Source organism: Pleurodeles waltl, chromosome 1_2, assembly GCF_031143425.1.
Source record: "Pleurodeles waltl isolate 20211129_DDA chromosome 1_2, aPleWal1.hap1.20221129, whole genome shotgun sequence".
In the NCBI taxonomy this organism is placed as follows: domain Eukaryota; kingdom Metazoa; phylum Chordata; class Amphibia; order Caudata; family Salamandridae; genus Pleurodeles; species Pleurodeles waltl.
In genome coordinates, this window is record NC_090437.1 from 1,228,281,696 (window position 1) to 1,228,309,652 (window position 27,957).

General features: G+C 48.3%; 1 protein-coding gene across 1 annotated transcript in view; it reads left to right on the plus strand.

The window, feature by feature from the left end:
* Positions 1-20,357: 20,357 nt before the first annotated feature.
* The window catches only part of ATOH8 (atonal bHLH transcription factor 8), a 65,949-nt gene continuing 58,349 nt past the window's right edge, over positions 20,358-27,957 (plus strand). Inside the window, exon 1 of the mRNA XM_069204225.1 lies at positions 20,358-22,043. Coding sequence (XP_069060326.1) covers positions 21,384-22,043 — 660 coding nt within the window. The 5' untranslated portion in view covers positions 20,358-21,383. The remainder of the gene's footprint in view (positions 22,044-27,957) is intronic.

The window sequence follows — 27,957 nt, forward strand, 5'->3', positions numbered from 1 at the left end:
GACTACCCCCAGAGCATGCACCACCTGGAAACAATCGAGAAAGCCGGCAGTATGAAGCGATACAAGGTTGCTAGCAGTCGTCTGGCTACTTTGTTGCGGTTTTGCAAGCGTCCTGAGCAGTCAGCGGTCGATCCTTTGGCAGAAGTTGAAGAGGGAGATGCAGAGGAACTCTGGTGAGCTCTTGCATTCGTTATCTGAAGAATTCCCCAAAGCAGAGACCCTAAATAGCCAGAAAAGGAGGTTTGGCTACCTAGGAAGGAGGATTGGCTACTAACAGAGGTAAGAGCCTATCAGAAGGAGTCTCTGACGTCACCTGCTGGCACTGGCCACTCAGAGCAGTCCAGTGTGCCAGCAACACCTCTGAATCCAAGATGGCAGAGGTCTGGGGCACACTGGAGGAGCTCTGGGCACCTCCCCTGGGAGGTGCAGGTCAGGGGAGTGGTCACTCCCCTTTCCTTTGTCCAGTTTTGCGCTAGAGCAGGGCTGGGGGATCCCAGAACCGGTGTAGACTGGCTTATGCAGAGATGGGCACCATCTGTGCCCATCAAAGCATTTCCAGAGGCTGGGGGAGGCTACTCCTCCCCAGCCCATCACAACTATTTCCAAAGGGAGAGGGTGTAACACCCTCTCTCAGAGGAAATCCTTTGTTCTGCCTTCCTGGGCCTGGGCTGCCTGGACCCCAGGGGGGGCAGAAACCTGTCTGAGGGGTTGGCAGCAGCTGCAGTGCAAACCCTGAAAAGGCAGTTTGGCAGTACCCGGGTTCTGTGCTAGAGACCCGGGGGATCATGGAATTGTCAGGGTGACAATTCCATGATCTTAGACATGTTACATGGCCATGTTCGGAGTTACCATTGTGACGCTATACATAGGTAGTTACCTATGTATAGTGCACGCGTGTAATGGTGTCCCCGCACTCACAAAGTCCGGGGAATTTGCCCTGAACAATGTGGGGGCACCTTGGCTAGTGCCAGGGTGCCCACACACTAAGTAACTTTGCACCCAACCTTCACCAGGTGAAGGTTAGACATTTAGGTGACTTATAAATTACTTAAGTGCAGTGGTAAATAGCTGTGAAATAACGTGAACGTTATTTCACTCAGGCTGCACTGGCAGTCCCGTGTAAGAATAGTCAGATCTCCCTATGGGTGGCAAAAGAAATGCTGCAGCCAATAGGGATCTCCTGGAACCCCAATACCCTGGGCACCTCAGTACCATATACTAGGGAATTATATGGGTGTACCAGTATGCCAATGTGAATTGGTGAAATTGGTCACTAGCCTGTTAGTGACAATTTGGAAAGCAGAGAGAGCATAACCACTGAGGTTCTGGTTAGCAGAGCCTCAGTGAGACAGTTAGGCATCACACAGGGAACACATACTATAGGTCACAAACTTATGAGCACTGGGGTCCTGGCTAGCAGGATCCCAGTGACACATAACAACCACACTTACAACATAGGGTTTTCACTATGAGCACTGGGCCCTGGCTAGCAGGATCCCAGTGAGACAGTGAAAACACCCTGACATATACTCACAAACAGGCCAAAAGTGGGGGTAACAAGGCTAGAAAGAGGCTACTTTCTCACACAACCCCCCCAAACGAAGGACAATAAGGCTAACCTTGGCCAGCTGAGTCTTTATTGTCTAAGTGGTGATAAGTGGAGAGTAGCTCTGCAATAGACTGGTTACTCCCTTTATCATCCACTATATGGTTACTTCCCTGTGGGGATGTAAACCACCCTGTTTGAAGTTTTTTAGCTAACCAACAATGTGAAGATATATTTTCAGAGTTCCTATCAGTAAGTTTTAGTTTAGAACAGTGGGAATTGTCCACTGGACCTATTTCTAGTGGTGAGAATGCCAGACAGGGATGCTGTCTCAGTAAAGCCATAGCTGGGCAAAAACTTTGTCCATATGGCTGTAAGAGAGAACAGGGATTCTGTTTCTCTTTAGTTGGAGCAGGGCAGGGATGCTGTCCTATGAGCTCCACACTAGGGCAGGGCTGCTGTCCTACGTGTTGTGAGGCAGTGCAGGGTTTCTGCACTAAAGTTTCTCTGGGAGGGTTGGAGGGATGCTCCATGTTAACTAAAATGGTGCCCTTTTTCTCACCAATATTAGTTATCCCACAGAGAGGTACTTTCACCTCAGGGAGTACAGCTGTGCCAGCTGATGATTCCCTTGGTACAGGTGCCACCCCAGGGCAGGTTTCTCCCACCACAGGAATGGTATCCTGAATGGCAGGGTGGTTAGGGGATACTGTGATACCCTTTTTACCTGTTGTTGGAGAGGGATCCTGAGTTTTCAGGCCTTTTTCTCTCCTTTGCTTTTTCCTTTCAATAGAAATGAGAGGAAGCAATTCCTCAGGGATACCCAGCATGGCTGCATGGGTATAAAACTCTACCTCAGCCCAACCTGAGGTCTCTAGGTCATTACCTAAGAGACAGTCTACAGGTAAGCTAGGTGACACTACCACCTGCTTAGGGACAGTAACTCCACCCCAACTAAGCTGAACTATAGCTAAGGGAAGAAACTTAGTGGAGTTATGGACATCAATAATCTTGTACTGTTGTCCAATGATGTGTTGTTCAGGGGGCACTAGGTTTTCAGTCACCAAAGTGATACTGGCACCTGTGTCCCTGTAGGCATGGGCCTCAACACCATTTATTGAAACTGTCTGCCTGTACTTATCCATTGTAAGGGGACAAGCAGTCAGTGTGGCAAGGCCAATGCCACTAGGTGTGACAGAAACTGCCTTGGGACTAACTACCCCAGTTTCTATGATGGACCCATAAGTGAACCCAACTACACCCTTAGTTTGACTGTTGCCAGCAGTCCCACCACTATTACCACTACTGCTAGGGGCATTAGAGTTTGATGTATTAGTGGTGGTTGACTCAGGGGGTTTACCTAGACAGGACTTATCCCCTGGCCTATGGCCTTTATTTTTACACACAAAGCACCAAGGCTTTTTAATGTGTGTATGTTGTGAAGAAGAGGAGGAATTTGATTTATCCCCACCCCCCGAAGAGTGTTTAGGATTTGAAGAAGGATCTTTGGTTTTACCCTTATCCCCATGCTTATCTTGAGATTTCTCACCATCTTTCTTCTTGCCATCCTTGTCACCCCCTACATGAACTTTTCTGTTCACTCTTGTTCTGACCCATTTGTCTGCCTTCTTTCCCAATTCTTGGGGAAAGGTCAGATCTGAGTCCACTAGATATTGGTGTAACAAGTCAGACACACAGTTATTCAGAATATGCTCTCTCAGAATAAGATTATACAGGCTTTCATAGTCAGAAACTTTACTGCCATGTAACCACCCCTCCAAGGCCTTCACTGAACAGTCAGCAAAGTATATCCAGTCTTGTGAGGACTCTTTTCTGGTGTCTCTGAACTTAATCCTGTATTGTTCAGTGGTTAAGCCAAATCCATCCAAGAGTGCATCCTTCAAAACTGCCAAATTGTTAGCATCACTTTCTCTAACAATAAGGAGCCTATCCCTACCGTTTCCATTGAAAGATAGCCACAATATAGCAGCCCACTGCATTTGAGGGGCCCCCTGTACCATACAGGCCCTCTCAAGTGCAGCAAACCACTTGTTGATGTCATCCCCCTCCTTGTAAGGGGGAACTATCTTGTGCAGATTCCTGGAATCATGCTCTCTCACAGGATTACTATCAGGAATACTGCTGCTGCCACCATGGGGTCCTAACCCCAATCTCTGTCTCTCCTTCTCCAGGTCTAGGGATTCCCTGTCTAGAGCCAGCTGTTGCTGTTTAAGCTTCTGCCTGGTCTCTTCCACTCTCAACTTTTTAAGTTCCCTTTCTAACATGTTGTCTTCAGGGTGGGTGGGTTGGGAATGCTTGAACACTGAGGATAAATTGGAACCAACAGAGGGAGATCTGTCCCTAACAGCTTGGACTCTGACAACCTGGCCTCCAGGAATAAAAACATCCCTACTATGATGGGAGTTCCTATTACTACCAGCATTGCTCTGAGGTCTGCTGAGGGGCAGATTTGGAATAGAACCCTCTATACCTCCCTCAAGGGGTTCCCCTGAGTCAGAGTGTGAGCTATCTACTAACTTCCCAGTTGAAGTGCCAGCTAGGGACTTATCATTCTCAATGAGCAGGTTAAATAGAAATTCTCTTGAAGGGTTCTTTCCTATCACTAAACCTCTATCAATGCAGAGACTCCTTAGGCCAGAGGTCTTTAAACTGGGGGGCGGGCCCCCCAAGGGGGGCCCCAAGTGATCCTAGGGGGGCCGCCAGACTCCGGCCAAAAGAAGCATTATACAGATAACAGGCCTTTGTTTTAAGCAGAAGCATGTTATTGCATTTAAAAAAGATAACAGTACTTAACAGCAATGTTTAAATAGGCTTAGACATATTCAAAAATTGCCATCTTTATAAAATAATTGTGAAAAATTCTGAGGTGGGGCCCAATGATTTTTATTTTCCAACTGGGGGGGCGCGGCATGAAAAAGTTTGGAGACCCCTGCCTTAGGCTCTTAAAGTTTAAATTGTCATAAGTTGTATTGACCATTTTAAGAGACGTTCCTACATCAGACATGATAGAAGAAGGTTTAGAGACAGTGAGAAGAGAGAAAAAGTTTCAGGACTCTTTAAAGAATAGAAAAAAAAACGTTTTTCAAACTTTTTGGAAACTTTTAGAAGCTTAGGAGTACTTTTCAGCACTTAGTAGAAAGTGTAAGAGGAGAAAAGCAAAACTTTTTGGTTAGGTGTACATACACTGAACTTGTTTTGTATATTATTCTCTTATGAAAAGTACAAAATGACAAAGTGGTAAGTAGTTACAAGTACTTATCCCATTGCTGCACAACCAATGTAGGAGGTTGGCCTGGCCTGTAGTGGGTACCAGAGGTACTTACACATTGTGCCAGGTCCAGTTATCCCTTATTAGTGTAGAAGAGGTGTTTCTAGCAGCTTAGGCTGATAGAAGGTAGCTATGGCAAAGAAGCTTAGGCTGAACTAGGAGACATGTAAAGCTCCTACTATACCACTGGTGTCATATGCACAATATCATAAGAAAACACAATACACAGATATACTAAAAATAAAGGTACTTTATTTTTATGACAATATGCCAAAAGTATCTCAGTGAGTACCCTCAGTATGAGGATGAAAAATATACACAAGATATATGTACACAATACCAAAATTATGCAGTAATAGCAAAAGGAAGTAGTGCAAGCAGTGTAAAATTACAATAGATTGCAATAGGAGCACATAGGTATAGGGGCAACACAAACCATATACTCCAAAAGTGGAATGCGAACCACAAATGGACCCCAAACCTATGTGAGATTGTAGAGGGTCGCTGGGACTGTAAGAAAACAGTGAGGGTTAAAAAAATAGCCCACCCCAAGACCCTGTAAGGGAGGTGTAAAGTGCACCTACAACCCCCAGAGAGCACAGAAGTCGTGATAGGGGGATTCTGCAAGGAAAACCAACACCAGCAATGCAACAACAGTGGATTTCCGGACCTGAGTACCTGTAAGACAAGGGGACCAAGTCCAAGAGTCGCGACAGTGTCGAGAGTGGGCAGGAGCCCAGGAAATGCCAGCTGAGGGTGCAAGGAAGCTGCCACCAGATGGAAGAAGCTTGGTGTTTTGCAAGAACGAAGAGGACTAGGAACTTCCCCTTTGGAGGATGGATGTCCCACGTCGTGAAGAAGCTTGTAGACGTGTTCCCACCCAGAAAGACCGCAAACAAGCCTTGCTAGCTGCAAGGGTCGCGGTTAGGGTTTTTGGATGCTGCTGAGGCCCAGGAGGGACCAGGATGTCGCCACTTGGATGAGGAGACAGAGGGGGCGCCCAGCAAGTCAGGGAGCCCTCACAGAAGCAGGCAGCACCCACAGAAGTACCGGAACAGGCACTTAGAAGAGGAGTGAACCGGAGTCCACCCGAAGTCACAAAAGGGAGTCCCACAACGCCGGAGGACAACTCAGAAGGTTGTGCACTGCAGGTTAGAGTGTCGGGCACCCAGGCTTGGCTGTGCACAAAGGAAATCCTGGAAGAGTGCACAGGAGCCGGAGCAGCTGCAAATCACGCAGTACCCAGCAATGCAGTCTAGCGTGGGGAGGCAAGGACTTACCTCCACCAAACTTGGACTGAAGAGTCACTGGACTGTGGGAGTCACTTGGACAGAGTTGCTGAGTTCCAGGGACCACGCTCGTCGTGCTGAGAGGGGACCCAGAGGACCGGTGATGCAGTCTTTTGTTGCCTGCGGTTGCAGGGGGAAGATTCCGTCGACCCACAGGAGATTTCTTCAGATCTCCTGGTGCAAGAAGGAGGCAGGCTACCCCCAGAGCATGCACCACCTGGAAACAGTCAAGAAAGCCAGCAGGATGAAGCGATACAAGGTTGCTAGTAGTCGTCTGGCTACTTTGTTGCAGTTTTGCAAGCGTCCTGAGCAGTCAGCGGTCGATCCTTTGGCAGAAGGTGAAGAGGGAGATGCAGAGAAACTCTGGTGAGCTCTTGCATTCGTTATCTGAAGAATTCCCCAAAGCAGAGACCCTAAATAGCCAGAAAAGGAGGTTTGGCTACTTAGGAAGGAGGATTGGCTACTAACAGAGGTAAGAGCCTATCACAAGGAGTCTCTGATGTCACCTGCTGGCACTGGCCACTCAGAGCAGTCCAGTGTGCCAGCAACACCTCTGAATCCAAGATGGCAGAGGTCTGGGGCCCACTGGAGGAGCTCTGAGCACCTCCCCTGGGAGGTGCAGGTCAGGGGAGTGGTCACTCCCCTTTCCTTTGTCCAGTTTCGCGCCAGAGCAGGGCTGGGGGATCCCTGAACCGGTGTATACTGGCTTATGCAGAGATGGGCACCATCTGTGCCCATCAAAGCATTTCCAGAGGCTGGGGGAGGCTACTCCTCCCCAGCCCATCACACCTATTTCCAAAGGGAGAGGGTGTAACACCCTCTCTCAGAGGAAATCCTTTGTTCTGCCTTCCTGGGCCAGGGCTGCCTGGACCCCAGGGGGGCAGAAACCTGTCTGAGGGGTTGGCAGCAACAGCAGCTGCAGTGCAAACCCTGAAAAGGCAGTTTGGCAGTACCCGGGTTCTGTGCTAGAGACCCGGGGGATCATGGAATTGTCCCCCCAATGCCAGAATGGCATTGGGAGGACAATTCCATGATCTTAGACATGTTACATGGCCATGTTCGGAGTTACCATTGTGACGCTATACATAGGTAGTGACCTATGTAAAGTGCACGCGTGTAATGGTGTCCCTGCACTCACAAAGTCTGGGGAATTTGCCCTGAACAATGTGGGGGCACCTTGGCTAGTGCCAGGGTGCCCACACACTAAGTAACTTTGCACCCAACCTTCACCAGGTGAAGGTTAGAAATATAGGTGACTTATAAGTTACTTAAGTGCAGTGGTAAATGTCTGTGAAATAACGTGGATGTTATTTCACTCAGGCTGCACTGGCAGGCCCGTGTACGAATAGTCAGATCTCCCTATGGGTGGCAAAAGAAATGCTGCAGCCCATAGGGATCTCCTGGAACCCCAATACCCTGGGTACCTCAGTACCATATACTAGGGAATTATATGGGTGTACCAGTATGCCAATGTGAATTGGTGAAATTGGTCACTAGCCTGTTAGTGACAATTTGGAAAGCAGAGAGAGCATAACCACTGAGGTTCTGGTTAGCAGAGCCTCAGTGAGACAGTTAGGCATCACACAGGGAACACATACATATAGGCCACAAACTTATGAGCACTGGGGTCCTGGCTAGCAGGATCCCAGTGACACATAACAACCATGTAGGAAGTTGGCTCTGTATGCACTATTTCAAAGTAAGGAATAGTATGCACAGAGTCCAAGGGTTCCCCTTAGAGGTAAGATAGTGGCAAAAAGAGATAATACTAATGCTCTATTTTGTGGTAGTGTGGTCGAGCAGTAGGCTTATCCAAGGAGTAGTGTTAAGCATTTGTTGTACATACACATAGACAATAAATGAGGTACACACTCAGAGACAAATCCAGCCAATAGGTTTTTGTATAGAAAAATATCTTTTCTTAGTTTATTTTAAGAACCACAGGTTCAAATTCTACATGTAATATCTCATTCGAAAGGTATTGCAGGTAAGTACTTTAGGAACTTCGAATCATCAAAATTGCATGTATACTTTTCAAGTTATTCACAAATAGCTGTTTTAAAAGTGGACACTTAGTGCAATTTTCACAGTTCCTAGGGGAGGTAAGTATTTGTTAGGTTAACCAGGTAAGTAAGACACTTACAGGGCTTAGTTCTTGGTCCAAGGTAGCCCACCGTTGGGGGTTCAGAGCAACCCCAAAGTCACCACACCAGCAGCTCAGGGCCGGTCAGGTGCAGAGTTCAAAGTGGTGCCCAAAACACATAGGCTAGAATGGAGAGAAGGGGGTGCCCCGGTTCCGGTCTGCTTGCAGGTAAGTACCCGCGTCTTCGGAGGGCAGACCAGGGGGGTTTTGTAGGGCACCGGGGGGGACACAAGTCCACACAGAAATTTCACCCTCAGCGGCGCGGGGGCGGCCGGGTGCAGTGTAGAAACAAGCGTCGGGTTCGCAGTGTTAGTCTATGAGAGATCTCGGGATCTCTTCAGCGCTGCAGGCAGGCAAGGGGGGGATTCCTCGGGGAAACCTCCACTTGGGCAAGGGAGAGGGACTCCTGGGGGTCACTTCTCCAGTGAAAGTCCGGTCCTTCAGGTCCTGGGGGCTGCGGGTGCAGGGTCTCTCCCAGGTGTCGGGACTTTAGGTTCAAAGAGTCGCGGTCAGGGGAAGCCTCGGGATTCCCTCTGCAGGCGGCGCTGTGGGGGCTCAGGGGGGACAGGTTTTGGTACTCACAGTATCAGAGTAGTCCTGGGGTCCCTCCTGAGGTGTTGGATCGCCACCAGCCGAGTCGGGGTCGCCGGGTGCAGTGTTGCAAGTCTCACGCTTCTTGCGGGGAGCTTGCAGGGATCTTTAAAGCTGCTGGAAACAAAGTTGCAGCTTTTCTTGGAGCAGGTCCGCTGTCCTCGGGAGTTTCTTGTCTTTTCGAAGCAGGGGCAGTCCTCAGAGGATGTCGAGGTCGCTGGTCCCTTCGGAAGGCGTCGCTGGAGCAGGATCTTTGGAAGGCAGGAGACAGGCCGGTGAGTTTCTGGAGCCAAGGCAGTTGTCGTCTTCTGGTCTTCCTCTGCAGGGTTTTTTCAGCTAGGCAGTCCTTCTTCTTGTAGTTGCAGGAATCTAATCTTCTAGGGTTCAGGGTAGCCCTTAAATACTAAATTTAAGGGCGTGTTTAGGTCTGGGGGGTTAGTAGCCAATGGCTACTAGCCCTGAGGGTGGGTACACCCTCTTTGTGCCTCCTCCCAAGGGGAGGGGGTCACAATCCTAACCCTATTGGGGGAATCCTCCATCTGCAAGATGGAGGATCTCTAAAAGTCAGAGTCACCTCAGTTCAGGACACCTTAGGGGCTGTCCTGACTGGCCAGTGACTCCTCCTTGTTTTTCTCATTATTTTCTCCGGCCTTGCCGCCAAAAGTGGGGCCTGGCCGGAGGGGGCGGGCAACTCCACTAGCTGGAGTGTCCTGCTGGGTTGGCACAAAGGAGGTGAGCCTTTGAGGCTCACCGCCAGGTGTGACAATTCCTGCCTGGGGGAGGTGTTAGCATCTCCACCCAGTGCAGGCTTTGTTACTGGCCTCAGAGTGACAAAGGCACTCTCCCCATGGGGCCAGCAACATGTCTCGGTTTGTGGCAGGCTGCTAAAACTAGTCAGCCTACACAGATAGTCGGTTAAGTTTCAGGGGGCACCTCTAAGGTGCCCTCTGGGGTGTATTTTACAATAAAATGTACACTGGCATCAGTGTGCATTTATTGTGCTGAGAAGTTTGGTACCAAACTTCCCAGTTTTCAGTGTAGCCATTATGGTGCTGTGGAGTTCGTGTTTGCCAGACTCCCAGACCATATACTCTTATGGCTACCCTGCACTTACAATGTCTAAGGTTTTGTTTAGACACTGTAGGGGTACCATGCTCATGCACTGGTACCCTCACCTATGGTATAGTGCACCCTGCCTTAGGGCTGTAAGGCCTGCTAGAGGGGTGTCTTACCTATACTGCATAGGCAGTGAGAGGCTGGCATGGCACCCTGAGGGGAGTGCCATGTCGACTTACTCGTTTTGTCCTCACTAGCACACACAAGCTGGCAAGCAGGGTGTCTGTGCTGAGTGAGAGGTCTCCAGGGTGGCATAAGACATGCTGCAGCCCTTAGAGACCTTCCTTGGCATCAGGGCCCTTGGTACTAGAAGTACCAGTTACAAGGGACTTATCTGGATGCCAGGGTCTGCCAATTGTGGATACAAAAGTACAGGTTAGGGAAAGAACACTGGTGCTGGGGCCTGGTTAGCAGGCCTCAGCACACTTTCAATTGTAAACATAGCATCAGCAAAGGCAAAAAGTCAGGGGGCAACCATGCCAAGGAGGCATTTCCTTACACAACCCCCCCCCAAACGAAAGAGGATGAGACTAACCTTTCCCAAGAGAGTCTTCATTTTCTAAGTGGAAGAACCTGGAAAGGCCATCTGCATTGGCATGGGCAGTCCCAGGTCTGTGTTCCACTATAAAGTCCATTCCCTGTAGGGAGATGGACCACCTCAACAGTTTAGGATTTTCACCTTTCATTTGCATCAGCCATTTGAGAGGTCTGTGGTCAGTTTGAACTAGGAAGTGAGTCCCAAAGAGGTATGGTCTCAGCTTCTTCAGGGACCAAACCACAGCAAAGGCCTCCCTCTCAATGGCACTCCAACGCTGCTCCCTGGGGAGTAACCTCCTGCTAATGAAAGCAACAGGCTGGTCAAGGCCATCATCATTTGTTTGGGACAAAACTGCCCCTATCCCATGTTCAGAGGCATCAGTCTGCACAATGAACTGCTTAGAATAATCTGGAGCTTTTAGAACTGGTGCTGAGCACATTGCCTGTTTCAGGGTGTCAAAGGCCTGTTGGCATTCCACAGTCCAGTTCACTTTCTTGGGCATTTTCTTGGAGGTGAGTTCAGTGAGGGCTGTCACAATGGATCCATATCCCTTCACAAACCTCCTGTAATACCCAGTCAAGCCAAGGAATGCCCTGACTTGAGTCTGGGTTTTTGGAGCTACCCAGTCCAGAATAGTCTGGATCTTGGGTTGGAGTGGCTGAACTTGGCCTCCACCTACAAGGTGGCCCAAGTAAACCACAGTTCCCTGCCCTATCTGGCATTTGGATGCCTTGATAGAGAGGCCTGCAGATTGCAGAGCCTTCAAAACCTTCTTCAGGTGGACCAGGTGATCCTGCCAGGTGGAGCTAAAGACAGCAATATCATCAAGATAAGCTGTGCTAAAGGACTCCAAGCCAGCAAGGACTTGATTCACCAACCTTTGGAAGGTGGCAGGGGCATTCTTTAAACCAAAGGGCATAACAGTAAACTGATAATGCCCATCAGGTGTGGAGAATGCGGTTTTCTCTTTTGCTCCAGGTGCCATTTTTATTTGCCAGTACCCTGCTGTCAAGTCAAAGGTACTTAAGAATTTGGCAGCACCTAATTTATCTATGAGCTCATCAGCTCTTGGGATTGGATGAGCATCTGTCTTGGTGACAGAATTGAGCCCTCTGTAGTCCACACAAAACCTCATCTCTTTCTTTCCATCTTTGGTGTGAGGTTTGGGGACTAAGACCACTGGGCTAGCCCAGGGGCTGTCAGAGCGCTCAATTACTCCCAATTCCAGCATCTTGTGGACTTCCACCTTGATGCTTTCCTTAACATGGTCAGACTGTCTAAAGATTTTGTTTTTGACAGGCATGCTGTCTCCTGTGTCCACATCATGGGTACACAGGTGTGTCTGACCAGGGGTTAAGGAGAAGAGTTCAGAAAACTGTTGTAGGACTCTCCTACAATCAGCTTGCTGTTGGCCAGAGAGGGTGTCTGAGTAGATCACTCCATCTACTGTGCCATCTTTTGGGTCTGATGGCAGAAGATCAGGGAGAGGTTCACTCTCTGCCTCCTGATCCTCATCTGTTACCATCAACAGATTGACATCAGCCCTGTCGTGGAAGAGCTTAAGGCGGTTTACATGGATCACCCTCTTGGGGCTCCTGCTTGTGCCCAGGTCCACCAGGTAGGTGACCTGACTCTTCCTTTCTAGTACTGGGTAAGGGCCACTCCATTTGTCCTGGAGTGCCCTGGGAGCCACAGGCTCCAGAACCCAGACTTTCTGCCCTGGTTGGAACTCAACCAGTGCAGCCTTTTGGTCATACCAAAACTTCTGGAGCTGTTGGCTGGCCTCAAGGTTTTTGGTTGCCTTTTCCATGTACTCTGCCATTCTAGAGCGAAGGCCAAGTACATAGTCCACTATGTCCTGTTTAGGCTCATGGAGAGGTCTCTCCCAGCCTTCTTTAACAAGGGCAAGTGGTCCCCTTACAGGATGACCAAACAGAAGTTCAAAGGGTGAGAATCCTACTCCCTTCTGTGGCACCTCTCTGTAAGCGAAAAGCAGACATGGCAAGAGGACATCCCATCTCCTTTTGAGCTTTTCTGGGAGCCCCATGATCATGCCTTTTAATGTCTTGTTGAATCTCTCAACCAAGCCATTAGTTTGTGGATGGTATGGTGTAGTGAATTTATAAGTCACTCCACACTCATTCCACATGTGCTTTAGGTATGCTGACATGAAGTTGGTACCTCTGTCAGACACCACCTCCTTAGGGAAACCCACTCTGGTAAAGATACCAATGAGGGCCTTGGCTACTGCAGGGGCAGTAGTCGACCTAAGGGGGATAGCTTCAGGATACCTGGTAGCATGATCCACTACTACCAGGATATACATATTTCCTGAGGCTGTGGGAGGTTCCAGTGGACCAACTATGTCCACACCCACTCTTTCAAAGGGAACCCCCACCACTGGAAGTGGAATGAGGGGGGCCTTTGGATGTCCACCTGTCTTACCACTGGCTTGACAGGTGGGGCAGGAGAGGCAAAACTCCTTAACCATGTTGGACATATTGGGCCAGTAGAAGTGGTTGACTAACCTCTCCCACGTCTTGGTTTGTCCCAAATGTCCAGCAAGGGGAATGTCATGGGCCAATGTTAGGATGAACTTCCTGAACAGCTGAGGCACTACCACTCTCCTAGTGGCACCAGGTTTGGGGTCTCTGGCCTCAGTGTACAGGAGTCCATCTTCCCAATAGACCCTATGCGTTCCATTTTTCTTGCCTTTGGACTCTTCAGCAGCTTGCTGCCTAAGGCCTTCAAGAGAGGGACAGGTTTCTTGTCCCTTACACAGCTCCTCCCTTGAGGGTCCCCCTGGGCCTAAGAGCTCAACCTGATAAGGTTCAAGCTCCAAAGGCTCAGTTCCCTCAGAGGGCAGAACTTCTTCCTGAGAAGAGAGGTTCCCTTTCTTTTGCTGTGTTGTAGTTGGTTTCCCAACTGACTTTCCTGTTCTCTTGGTAGGCTGGGCCATTCTTCCAGACTCCAGCTCTACTTGTTCACCCTGTGCCTTGCATTGTGCTCTTGTTTTCACACACACCAGTTCAGGGATACCCAGCATTGCTGCATGGGTTTTTAGTTCTACCTCAGCCCATGCTGAGGACTCCAGGTCATTTCCAAGCAGACAGTCCACTGGGATATTTGAGGAGACCACCACCTGTTTCAGGCCATTGACCCCTCCCCATTCTAAAGTAACCATTGCCATGGGATGTACTTTTCTCTGATTGTCAGCGTTGGTGACTGTGTAAGTTTTTCCAGTCAGGTATTGGCCAGGGGAAACCAGTTTCTCTGTCACCATGGTGACACTGGCACCTGTATCCCTCAGGCCCTCTATTCTAGTCCCATTAATTAAGAGTTGCTGTCTGTATTTTTGCATGTTAGGCGGCCAGACAGCTAGTGTGGCTAAATCCACCCCACCCTCAGAAACTAGAGTAGCTTCAGTGTGGACCCTGATTTGCTCTGGGCACACTGTTGATCCCACTTGGAGACTAGCCATACCAGTGTTACCTGGATGGGAGTTTGGAGTGGAACCTTTCTTGGGACAGGCCTTGTCTCCAGTTTGGTGTCCATGCTGTTTACAGCTATGACACCAGGCCTTTTTGGGATCAAAGTTTTTACCCTTGTACCCATTGTTTTGTGAAGAGGCTCTGGGCCCACCCTCCTGTGCAGGTTTTTGGGGGCCTGTAGAAGACTCTTTACTATTTTTAGTTTTGGCTGTCTCATCACCCTTCCCCTGGGGAGTCTTTGTGACCCCTTTCTTTTGGTCACCCCCTGTTGAAGTCTTGGACACCCTTGTCTTGACCCAATGGTCCGCCTTCTTTCCCAATTCTTGGGGAGAAATTGGTCCTAGGTCTACCAGATGCTGATGCAGTTTATCATTGAAACAATTACTTAACAGGTGTTCTTTCACAAATAAATTGTACAGCCCATCATAATTACTTACACCACTGCCTTGAATCCAACCATCTAGTGTTTTCACTGAGTAGTCAACAAAGTCAACCCAGGTCTGGCTCGAGGATTTTTGAGCCCCCCTGAACCTAATCCTGTACTCCTCAGTGGAGAATCCAAAGCCCTCAATCAGGGTACCCTTCATGAGGTCATAAGATTCTGCATCTTTTCCAGAGAGTGTGAGGAGTCTATCCCTACACTTTCCAGTGAACATTTCCCAAAGGAGAGCACCCCAGTGAGATCTGTTCACTTTTCTGGTTACACAAGCCCTCTCAAAAGCTGTGAACCATTTGGTGATGTCATCACCATCTTCATATTTTGTCACAATCCCTTTTGGGATTTTTAACATGTCAGGAGAATCTCTGACCCTATTTATATTGCTGCCACCATTGATTGGTCCTAGGCCCATCTCTTGTCTTTCCCTTTCTATGGCTAGGAGCTGTCTCTCTAAAGCCAATCTTTTGGCCATCCTGGCTAACAGGAGGTCATCTTCACTGAGAGCATCCTCAGTGATTTCAGAAATGTGGGACCCTCCTGTGAGGGACTCACTATTTCTGACTAACACAGTTGGAGACAGGACTTGAGGGGTCCTGTTCTCCCTATTTAGGACTGGAGGAGGGACATTGGCCTCCAAGTCACTAATTTCTTCCTCTGTGAGGTCATCATCAGAGGGGTTGGCTTTTTCAAACTCTGCCAACAGCTCCTGGAGCTGAATTTTGGTAGGTCTGGAGCCAATGGTTATTTTTTTGATATTACAGAGAGACCTTAGCTCCCTCATCTTAAGATGGAGGTAAGGTGTGGTGTCGAGTTCCACCACATTCATCTCTGTATCAGACATTATTTTGCTAAGAGTTGGAAGACTTTTTAAAGAATCTAAAACTGTTTCTAGAATCTAATTTCAAACTTTTAACAAACTTTTAAACTCTAAAAGACAATGCTAAACAGGGACTTAACACACAAGGCCCTAGCAGGACTTTTAAGAATTTAGAAAAATTTCAAATTGCAAAAATGAATTTCTAATGACAATTTTGGAATTTGTCGTGTGATCAGGTATTGGCTGAGTAGTCCAGCAAATGCAAAGTCTTGTACCCCACCGCTGATCCACCAATGTAGGAAGTTGGCTCTGTATGCACTATTTCAAAGTAAGGAATAGTATGCACAGAGTCCAAGGGTTCCCCTTAGAGGTAAGATAGTGGCAAAAAGAGATAATACTAATGCTCTATTTTGTGGTAGTGTGGTCGAGCAGTAGGCTTATCCAAGGAGTAGTGTTAAGCATTTGTTGTACATACACATAGACAATAAATGAGGTACACACTCAGAGACAAATCCAGCCAATAGGTTTTTGTATAGAAAAATATCTTTTCTTAGTTTATTTTAAGAACCACAGGTTCAAATTCTACATGTAATATCTCATTCGAAAGGTATTGCAGGTAAGTACTTTAGGAACTTCGAATCATCAAAATTGCATGTATACTTTTCAAGTTATTCACAAATAGCTGTTTTAAAAGTGGACACAGTGCAATTTTCACAGTTCCTAGGGGAGGTAAGTATTTGTTAGGTTAACCAGGTAAGTAAGACACTTACAGGGCTTAGTTCTTGGTCCAAGGTAGCCCACCGTTGGGGGTTCAGAGCAACCCCAAAGTCACCACACCAGCAGCTCAGGGCCGGTCAGGTGCAGAGTTCAAAGTGGTGCCCAAAACACATAGGCTAGAATGGAGAGAAGGGGGTGCCCCGGTTCCGGTCTGCTTGCAGGTAAGTACCCGCGTCTTCGGAGGGCAGACCAGGGGGGTTTTGTAGGGCACCAGGGGGGACACAAGTCCACACAGAAATTTCACCCTCAGCGGCGCGGGGGCGGCCGGGTGCAGTGTAGAAACAAGCGTCGGGTTCGCAGTGTTAGTCTATGAGAGATCTCGGGATCTCTTCAGCGCTGCAGGCAGGCAAGAGGGGATTCCTCGGGGAAACCTCCACTTGGGCAAGGGAGAGGGACTCCTGGGGGTCACTTCTCCAGTGAAAGTCCGGTCCTTCAGGTCCTGGGGGCTGCGGGTGCAGGGTCTCTCCCAGGTGTCGGGACTTTAGGTTCAAAGAGTCGCGGTCAGGGGAAGCCTCGGGATTCCCTCTGCAGGCGGCGCTGTGGGGGCTCAGGGGGGACAGGTTTTGGTACTCACAGTATCAGAGTAGTCCTGGGGTCCCTCCTGAGGTGTTGGATCGCCACCAGCCGAGTCGGGGTCGCCGGGTGCAGTGTTGCAAGTCTCACGCTTCTTGCGGGGAGCTTGCAGGGATCTTTAAAGCTGCTGGAAACAAAGTTGCAGCTTTTCTTGGAGCAGGTCCGCTGTCCTCGGGAGTTTCTTGTCTTTTCGAAGCAGGGGCAGTCCTCAGAGGATGTCGAGGTCGCTGGTCCCTTCGGAAGGCGTCGCTGGAGCAGGATCTTTGGAAGGCAGGAGACAGGCCGGTGAGTTTCTGGAGCCAAGGCAGTTGTCGTCTTCTGGTCTTCCTCTGCAGGGGTTTTTCAGCTAGGCAGTCCTTCTTCTTGTAGTTGCAGGAATCTAATCTTCTAGGGTTCAGGGTAGCCCTTAAATACTAAATTTAAGGGCGTGTTTAGGTCTGGGGGGTTAGTAGCCAATGGCTACTAGCCCTGAGGGTGGGTACACCCTCTTTGTGCCTCCTCCCAAGGGGAGGGGGTCACAATCCTAACCCTATTGGGGGAATCCTCCATCTGCAAGATGGAGGATCTCTAAAAGTCAGAGTCACCTCAGTTCAGGACACCTTAGGGGCTGTCCTGACTGGCCAGTGACTCCTCCTTGTTTTTCTCATTATTTTCTCCGGCCTTGCCGCCAAAAGTGGGGCCTGGCCGGAGGGGGCGGGCAACTCCACTAGCTGGAGTGTCCTGCTGGGTTGGCACAAAGGAGGTGAGCCTTTGAGGCTCACCGCCAGGTGTGACAATTCCTGCCTGGGGGAGGTGTTAGCATCTCCACCCAGTGCAGGCTTTGTTACTGGCCTCAGAGTGACAAAGGCACTCTCCCCATGGGGCCAGCAACATGTCTCGGTTTGTGGCAGGCTGCTAAAACTAGTCAGCCTACACAGATAGTCGGTTAAGTTTCAGGGGGCACCTCTAAGGTGCCCTCTGGGGTGTATTTTACAATAAAATGTACACTGGCATCAGTGTGCATTTATTGTGCTGAGAAGTTTGGTACCAAACTTCCCAGTTTTCAGTGTAGCCATTATGGTGCTGTGGAGTTCGTGTTTGCCAGACTCCCAGACCATATACTCTTATGGCTACCCTGCACTTACAATGTCTAAGGTTTTGTTTAGACACTGTAGGGGTACCATGCTCATGCACTGGTACCCTCACCTATGGTATAGTGCACCCTGCCTTAGGGCTGTAAGGCCTGCTAGAGGGGTGTCTTACCTATACTGCATAGGCAGTGAGAGGCTGGCATGGCACCCTGAGGGGAGTGCCATGTCGACTTACTCGTTTTGTCCTCACTAGCACACACAAGCTGGCAAGCAGGGTGTCTGTGCTGAGTGAGAGGTCTCCAGGGTGGCATAAGACATGCTGCAGCCCTTAGAGACCTTCCTTGGCATCAGGGCCCTTGGTACTAGAAGTACCAGTTACAAGGGACTTATCTGGATGCCAGGGTCTGCCAATTGTGGATACAAAAGTACAGGTTAGGGAAAGAACACTGGTGCTGGGGCCTGGTTAGCAGGCCTCAGCACACTTTCAATTGTAAACATAGCATCAGCAAAGGCAAAAAGTCAGGGGGCAACCATGCCAAGGAGGCATTTCCTTACAAACCACACTTACAACGTAGGGTTTTCACTATGAGCACTGGGCCCTGGCTAGCAGGATCCCAGTGAGACAGTGAAAACACCCTGACATATACTCACAAACAGGCCAAAAGTGGGGGTAACAAGGCTAGAAAGAGGTTACTTTCTCACACATGGTGGCATTTGAATCGGCAAGACGCGCAATTCTTTCCTCGTGCTTAATTCATGTTGTTCATTGTGCGCTACCATTCTAAGGCATTTACTTGGTAGTACTCGAGTTGACAAGTCGTGTGATTTATTTCTGAATTTATGTTGTGTTATTCTTGGTGCAGAATCTTTCTATGGTGTTTACTACCGATGTAAAAATCTGCAATGTGCGCAATTCATGTTCCAACATTTTGAGAGAACAAAAAAGGCCAGAGTTTTAGATGTAATGTTGTTTGTTCCTAGTATGTATTCTCAAAAAGGATTCATGTGATGGTTCAGAACTTATTCAGATTGTTTTCCTGATTCTCATTGCAAGAGAAAGTACTTGAATTTGAAAGTTTATTTTAACCCCTCTTGATTCCCTCACAGGTATCCAGTCATCTTGAAGCCTAGTCATTTTAGGTCTAATTCTTAGGTTGCTCGTGTTTTCAGAATGACGATGCTTGGAGTCATAGACTAGTATTGATTTCATGAGATGTAATTTTGATGTTGTGTGTTTTAACCTTTTGCTTCCTACAGGTCTCCTTCCCAGCTGTTCCCTTCCTAATCCCCTTCTCCCCACTTGGACTCTCTTAGACTCTGTGACAAATCTAATCAGCGTATTGGAGCTGTCTTGTGGTGGAAGTGTTGGGAACGTGCACAGGCCCCAAGGATCTGGTGACTCTGACACTTTTGGACTGTGCATAATACTACTAGGTGGTTTAACCGTGCATGTGGTGGTTTAAGAGTGCCTCGGAGAGAGTGGGCATCTTTAACCCTACATAATACTCCCTAGTGGCTTAACAGTGCCTCCAGTGAGTTTCTCACCTGTTCCTTCTTAGGTAAGCATCAATTAACACTCCCTTACGTTTCAAAAGTGCTTCGAACAGGTTGTTCATTTCTTGTTGCTTGGTAGACTCCATTTAATACTCTTAGGTGGTTTAACAGTGCCTCCTATGGGTTGCTCACTTGTACCCTATTATGTAAACTCTAGTTAACACTCCCTTATGGTTCTTGTTGCTTGGTAGACTCCACTTAATACTCCTAGGTGGTTTAACCATGCCTGTGGTGGTTTAAGAGTGACTTGAAGGGAGTGAGCGTCTTTCTCCCTACATAATACTCCCTGCTCCCTCTTAGGTAAATTCCACTTAATACTTTGCGGTGGATTAACAGGGCCTCCAATGTGTCGCTCACCTGTTCACTCTTGGGTGGTTCTAATTAATACTACTTGATGCCTTAATAGTGATGCAGTGGATTGCTCATCTGTTGCTCCTGGGTAGACTACATTTAATACCTCTTGATGGCTTAACAGTACCTCTAACGGGCTGCTCATCTGTCGCTCTTGGATAGGCTCCGTTTAATACTCCGCATGCACGTCAAAGTCAGTTTCTATGCATGATAGTGCCCATCCAAAGTAATGCCACTCCCTGCATGTTCATCTCACACTTTTCTGCAACACCTATGCTTGTGCCCAGCAACAGTGCACTGTGTGTCCACCATGCCATCAAGCGTCACACACCGCACTCAACATAGTCCATTTGGTCCTGTCCACAAACAATACCCTTTCAACCATGAACTCCAAAGTGCATCTAGGAACTCGATGAACAAGGGGGCACTTCATAACATCACCAGGGGTGTCAAGCTCTATGTAAATAATGCTATCGGACAACCCAGAAAAGTGCTTTAGGAAAGCACCTTCTATAGGCAAATACAATATAGTGCAATTGGACGGGCAAAAATATTCAACTTTTCTCACCAATGTCAAGTACAGCTCTATTTTTTATTCATTCACACACTAATTAATTCTGCTTCTGGGAAAACAAAGTGTGAAAGTGGAAAAGATAAGTGAAGATTGTGAGATACAATCTGTTCACCTGAAGTTACTTCACAGTTTGTGTCCAAGAAAGGCTTCCTTCTTTGGATGTCTTTAAAAAGAGCCACCCACATAAATAAGGCTCTTTAAAGGAAACAGATTGTTCGAGTGAAAATGGAACAAAGGCGCTTGGCAGAGCAGCTGTTTTGGGAGTAAAGAGCGCTTCCTGTTCCTCTGGAGCGCCTCATGTGCGCGGCCTCCTGGCTGTGTGAGGCGGCTCCCCTGTCACCGGCGGCCAGCCGACTGATCTCACTAACCGGGGCTTCTGTGTAAGCCGAGGCTAAACAAACACAGATGGGGCTCAGTGTGCCGGCACCAGCGAGGCTGCCGCAGCCCAGCGCACCCGGGGCTGCAGATGACACTGACTGCGCAGGGGGTGGGTGGGAGGCGCAGGGCTGGGACCGGCTCTTGTACAGCTGAACTGACGGACGGGCCTGGAACACACCTCTCCTGAGGGGCTGCCACAGACCACTGACTGCTCACAGAGTGGTGCTGGCACAGAGCTCTATCCCACTCCACCAGAGGACCAGGGTCCTGCCTCTCCTGGATACTGCCACAGTCCAGCCGGGACCACTGACTGCTTGGAGTGGTGGTGCCACAGAACTGTCACCACTGAACCAGAGGACGAGAGAGAGGGTCCTGCCTCTCCTGGATACTGCCCCAGTCCACCCGGGACCACTGCCTGCTTAGAGTGGGCAGAGCTGTACCCCACTGCACAGAGGACGAGTGAGAGGGTCCTGCCTCGTCAACACCTCTTCCAAGGGGCTGCCACAGTCCAACCCGGGCTGCAGGGGACGCTGGTTGTTCGGAGGGCAGGGACGCCGAGTGCCACAGGCAGGGCTCTTGGTCTGAACACTTCTCTAGGGGCCGCGGCCACAATTCCGCTGGGTTCAGGGGAGGTGCAAGGCACAAAATTGTGGCACTGCTCCAAAACAGGGCGAGGGACCCTGCACCCCTCTCTGGCGCGGCTGCCACAGGGGCTTCAGGGCGCCTCTCCACACGGGCTGCTGCGTTGGACGCTGAGAGATAGTTCAGGGGCTGGGAGGCACCGAACTCTATCTCTGCTGCAGGACGAGGCAGGGAGCCCGCAGCAGCTCTCCAGGGAGCCGGTAGCATGAGGAATCTGCAGGTGATGGAGGACGCGGCGTGGGGCAGCCTCGTCAAGGAGGTGAACGGCATCAAGAAACTCAAGCGGAAGAACAAGGAGGCAATGAAGCAGATGCACGGCTTGAAGCGCTGCAGGGCGGCCCTCAAGGTGGTCCCACCACCCGCCGAGAGACCCCCCACCTCGGACGAGGACGCTCCCCAGCTCAGGGTGGTGGCCAGCAGTGTCAGGACTGATGCTTCCTCGGCTGCGCTGGACCTAAGGAACGGGGCTTTCCCCCCGGCAGCGGGCATCCCCTCACGCCCCTCCGGCTGCCCTTCCCAGAGGAGGGAGCCCTTCATGAGCCCGGCTGCGCTGCACGGCTTCGAGCCGCGGGGCTTCGCGGAGCAGCAGCAGGCTCTCCAGTCCCGCATCGTCTTCTGTCCCCAGCGGCCCCCGGAGGGGTCCTACGCGCCTACATCCCACGCGCAGCATCAGCACCAGGTCATGTACAGCCCTCCCAGTCCGGACTCCAGCAGCAGCATCTCCCCGCGGAGAGGCGGGGACGCAGCCGCGGGGGCCCCCACCGAGGTCCGGGCCATACAGCAGACCCGACGGCTGCTGGCCAATGCCCGGGAGAGGACGCGGGTGCACACCATCAGCGCCGCCTTCGAGGCGCTACGGAAGCAGGTATGGAAACAAACAAACGAGAGTGTGCTAGCCTAAAACAAACCTGGGTAATGCACAGACGCACAGAGAGCACTCCTGAGTGTAACACACTGAGACCCTTAGCAAGCTCCACACCACAGCGAGCATCCTTGAGTACTAGGCACACAAAACCATAGCAAACTCCAGCTCACAGCGACCACAGGCGTACATAGCCACAGTGAGCTCAAGACCACAGCGAAGCATCCCTGTGCTATGGACAATGGACCATGGTGCCACAGAGAGCACTCATGGTTGTAACACACAGGCTCACAGTAAGCTACAGCGAGCATACCTGATAGATGGGCACACAAAACCACAGAAAACTCCAGAGGACAGGCGCATATAGCCACAGTGAGCTCCAGACCACAGCGAGCATCCTTGTGCCATGGACAGTGAGCCATGATGCAACAGCGCGCTCCAGACCACAGCGAGCATCCCTGAGAGATGGGCACACAAAACCACAGCAAACTCCAGAGGACAGGCGCACATAGCCACAGCGATGTCCAGACCACAGCGAACATCCATGCGCCATGGACTGTGGGCCATGGTGGCACAGCGAGTGTCTCTTGGTGATAATCACAATAGCCACAGCAAACTCCAGACTCTCAGAGAGAACCCCTAAGTAATAATGACACAGCAACCTCACCGCAGCGAGCATCCACACTTCATGAACACACTGAACCACAGCAAAACTAGACCACAGCGACCATTCGTGTACGACAGGCAGCGACACAAAGAACCACAGCAAGTATCCCTGAGTATACAGCAAACTCGAAGCCACAGCGAGTATCACTGAGCGATATTAAAATTAGCCGCAACGAAAGTCAGACCACATCGACCATCCCTTAGTTATTGACACACAAAGTCACAGCAGGCCAGGCCATGGCGTGTATCTCTTTGTAACAGGGACACAGATCCACAGCAAATATTTGACCACAGCGAAGATCCCTAAGCGATGGGAACACAGCCACAGCAAAAACTAGACAACAGTCAGCACATCTGTGTGGTAAACACACGTTGCCACGGAGCAACAGACCAATGCATGCATCCCTTGCTTAACATACATAACCATAGCGAGAACCTATGTGGGAGCCACAGAGAGCCACACGAATACTGGTTTCCATGCATTCACGTCTGTATTATACACATACAGTCCACGGCCAGCCTCTCTGCCCTTTACACAATGAGTCCACAATGTGAACGAGTTATAGTGAGCGACTGTAATGAGCGTGCTTTAATGATGTTTGAGCGAGTGAGCTATTGAAAGTGAATTCGATTGTGATCGTGCGTTAGTGAGTAAGCAACACAGAGCGAATGAACTGAACTATTTGTCGATTCACTCACTTCCTGAATGGGAAGGCTAATAGTTTGGAAGTGGTCGAGTTAGAGATCCTGCGAGTGAGTGAATGATCAGGTGGGTGAGGAGCGGCGAGTTAGTGTGAATGACAAAATGTACGATTTAGCATGGAAACAATTCAGTGAGTGAGTTCATCAAAGATAGTCCGAGTAAGAGAGCAAGTGAATGATTATATGAGAAAGAAAATACGCCAGTCAGTGACAGTGATGGCGTAAGTGACTAAAGGAGTGGGCTAATTAGTAAGTCGATGTGAGTGCAGAATAACGAGTGAGTGAATGAGTGAAGAAATGTGAGTTAACGAGCAAGTGAATGAGTCAGTGATCTGAGTGGAATTTGATACCCACTGCAAAGTGAACCACCCTAAACCTTCTATTGAAGTGGGCAATGCACGGGGACAACATTAAAAAGTGAACCATGATGAAAGAGGGTTTTGACTTTGGTCTGAGCAAGAACAACTGGAGCTACCAAGAAAAAACATGTGAGGCCATTCTTAGGGGACATGTTTCTCAGTTTCAAGTGTATCGCTCTCCAAAGAAACTGCGGAGCTGTGTGGCAGTGTGTCCCTCTGCATAGTATGTAGCGCTTCCCATGCCCCGTGGGAGGCCTTAAGCGCTTTCTTGACCGTTAAGTAACAACTTAATAATAAAAGAATAAAAACTATTACACAACTCTTTTTAGGCAGATGTTAAGGAGAATGCTGAACGAGTATCTCTGATTTTGTTTTACCCATATTCAGAACATGCTCAGATAATCAGGGCCACTGGAATTATGCGGCAGGTGAGGATCAAATTATGCGGCAGGGTTCACTAAATTATGCATCAAGAAAAGGCAAATTATGTGGCACAATGCGGCATGCTTTGTGATAGTATTACTTCATTGTATCGAAACAGTGTCTGAGCGAAGTTTTCGCTGTATCAGTACCAGTTTAACACCCAAATACAGTAATAAGCAAATAAAAGATGATCAGTCAACCATTGTGCAGGGCCTTCCACTGCGCGGTAACACGTCTTGCCACATTTTAGTAAACTTTGATCCCTATGAGCTAGAAACACTTTTTTTGTTAAAATCTGCAGATTATGCAGCGGGTGGTGGATTATGTGGCAAATGCGGTAAAACCATTTAAACGTAGTAAACGCATACTTCCAGTGGCCTTGCATTTAATAAGGTTTTTATGCCATACATGTAACATGATATACGGGCGGGTTTCTCCGTCACAAACGCGATGGATATCCCGTCCACCATATTGCGATCTCCATAGGCTATTATGGGCTCAAAATACGGCGGACAGGATATCCGTCACATTGGTGGGTTGAGTAACCCCATCTGCCAAACTCTAAATCAGGCCTGATTTTGAGTTTAATACAAAACTACAATGGTCCATTCGGAAGGACCTTTACTTTGAAAAGCCAGAGTAATCAGCTTGTACTACTCTTCAATTGTCGTCACACCTCCTTTCTAGCTAGAGGTTGATCAAAATATATCAATGCAGCTCAATATAAGATATCTTGAATCTCTATCATAACATATACACACAAAAATCATAGCAATGCAAACATTTCTTGATTATTATATTTGATTGAATAATACAAATAAATGATCAATACATTGTTAAACAAGGTTGCCCTGTGATAGAAAATATCAGAAAAAACAGTGTTTAAAAAAAAAGTGCTCATTAACAAAATGAAGAACAAAAAAAACCTTAGATATATTGAAATCAATATATAGAAGCCTGTTTGCAACAATTCTCATTTGACATAAATGTAATATCATCTATAAAGGGGTAAATATCTTAATCATCATTGCCCTTTGGTGGTCTAATTAGCCAAACCAGGCTTAATACATGCGTCAACGCTTCGACCCGGCTCAAAGGAAAAAAGGCCAGTGCTCGGCTCAATGGCGGGTACTACATTAGAAACTGAGGGTACCACGCCTCCATGACAGCAAAGTACCTGACAGCAGACACTAATTGGCCATAGCACCGGCAACAATGGAGCACTCAACAGCAGAAAATAAGGGGCAGATTTATGCACCCCTTAGTGTCCCCCTATCGGCACCATGTGTGCACCGTTATTAAAATACGGCGCACCATGGCGGTAGTCAGGGGGAATGGCATCATAATTTTTGACGCTAGTCTGGTGCTTTGCAGGATTAGCGTAAACAATTATGACGCTAATCCTGCAAAGCACTCAGAGGCCAATTGAAAACAATGGGAGCCTCTTTTTAATGCCTGTTTTTAGCAGCGTTAAAAATGGGGATAAAAATGACGCAAAGAAATCTCTTAAATTTCTTTGCACCATTTTTTCAGCCCCTCTAGCGCCGGAACCCCCCCATGAATACATTATGCCTGGCGCAGGCATAATATGGTGCAAGGGGTTAGAAAGTGGAAACATTGCCCCACTTTGTAAATATGCTGCTACATTTTTGACTTTCCAATGCCACATTAGAGTAAAAAAAATGACGCTAATGTGGCATTGGAATGGCGCTACGAGCTCATAAATCTGGGCCTAAGTGTTCAAAGACTCAGTGACAGCAAAGTACCTAATCACAGACACTAGGGGAGCAAGCCTTAGCAAAAGCAGAGCACTGTGAAACGGAAAGTGGGGTGCAGAGGCTCAGAAGCTGCAAAGTAAACAGCAGCACACCACATTTTGTGGTTGAAGAAAGCTGCAGTACTACTGTAACCTGAGTTCTCTTGTAGGACGTACTCACAGTTGCAGACTTTTTGACCAATAAGGAACCAGCTTTCTTCATAATCGTTTATGAACAAGCTCAGCAGAATGTTCCATCACAATTGGCTAACTGGGATATCTGTGGATTGAGATATGACCTGTGATATTATTACAATGTATGACCAAGCCGCAGACTCAGCTGTAAACCGAGAAGACAGCCATTGTTAATGAAGAAGCGGTTGTCATGCTTGTGTTCAGAGGCCAAGGCCCTGCTGCGGTATTCCTATAGCCACATCCGGTCAACAGTGGGGTCATTTCCTGCAGACGCAACTACTTTGTGACTTTTAAGAGTTTAGAAACTCTTCCTTCGTCTGAGGACAGTTTAGTCCATTTTGCAGTTGGTTGAGTATTTGGCAAATGTTGCAACTTCATAAAAGTTACAACTTCGAAAGTATTCACTTTACCACTCCCAAAGTTGTAGTTTTTCTCGATTATTCATTTCACTTATGTCCTTACTGATAGTGCTTAATTTGTAAAAAAATAAGTGCTGGTTCCCACGCTTTTCTCATAAGCCGACCGGTGTCACTGCCGAATGCTGGGGTTGGTGAATATGAAAGCCATCTACTCTTGATTCCACCTCATGCCTCCAACCACCACCCTACACTGCCTTCCCCGTTATCGTACTCCTGCAGGTTCTTTTTCGTCCATGTTTTTCCCCCTTTTTACTGTTTTGCTGTATTTTCTTACTCCTTGAGTTTTCCCTCTGCTGTCTTATCTTGGTCTGGGTGTACGTCTGATGTAAAAAAAAGTGCGGATGGGCCCCACCTGCTCGAATTAAGCACTGCTTAGTGAACACTAACAAAATGATTCTTCATAGGATATACAGAAAACAAGATAAGCCCTCATTCCAAGGGTCGAGGGAACCCCTATAAACCTGAAGCAGAGTTTCAGGACAAATCTGGAATTGTAAGTGTTAATACTCCACCTCCAGTGTTCTCCTCCTGTCACACCTAGCTCCCAAGCTTTCCATCAGTCAGAAGCTGGTGAATTTTCAAGTAGAAAACAGATGAAAAATGGTGATTTAACTCAGGAATATGGTGCATTAACTATGATTCTGTGCATATCAGCATATTTAGTTTTAAATATAATGCTACTAAAATGTGCAATGAAAACAATGACAACCAAAACACCATGGCAGTAAGTACATATTGGTAAGTATAGATGTACTTTTCTTAGCTCCATAGCTACTTACCTTGAATATATATATATATATTGTCAAGGTAGATACATTTGAAGCAAAGTAGAGTGAACCTATAGTTTTACCCATGTGTACTGACCGTGTCAATATTTTGATTATCAATATATTTGCTATTTAAATCTTAATACTCTGGTACCATAGCTAATCCCTTTAGTAGTTCCATCTTTCTAAAGGCAGACTCAGCAGACAACTCAGCATAAACCCACAGCAGTAATTCTAGCTGCGGGAAGCACAATGCGATATTGGGTCCTACCTTACTTTGGGATTCTGAGGGCCTCGTTTACAAGAATCTGACGCATCGTCATTGATGCGTCATATTTCTTAAGACTGCCGCTCATCTCCTAACAATGCTTTAATGTACTGTATTTACAAAACAGAGCTTCATGGCGCATGTTTTCACAGATGCGCCAGAACTTCTGACACATCTGTTGGTGCTAAACCTGACGCATTGCTGGAGTTGCTTCGGTAAACTGATGCAATTCCAGCAATGCAAGGAGAGTCCCATCAAAAAAAGCCCTGCTTCAATTTTACATCTGCTCTGAGCATGCAGTAACATTTTGATACAGTGAAGTTGTGGAATGATGCAGTGAAAAGTAAATTTCACTGAGTCAG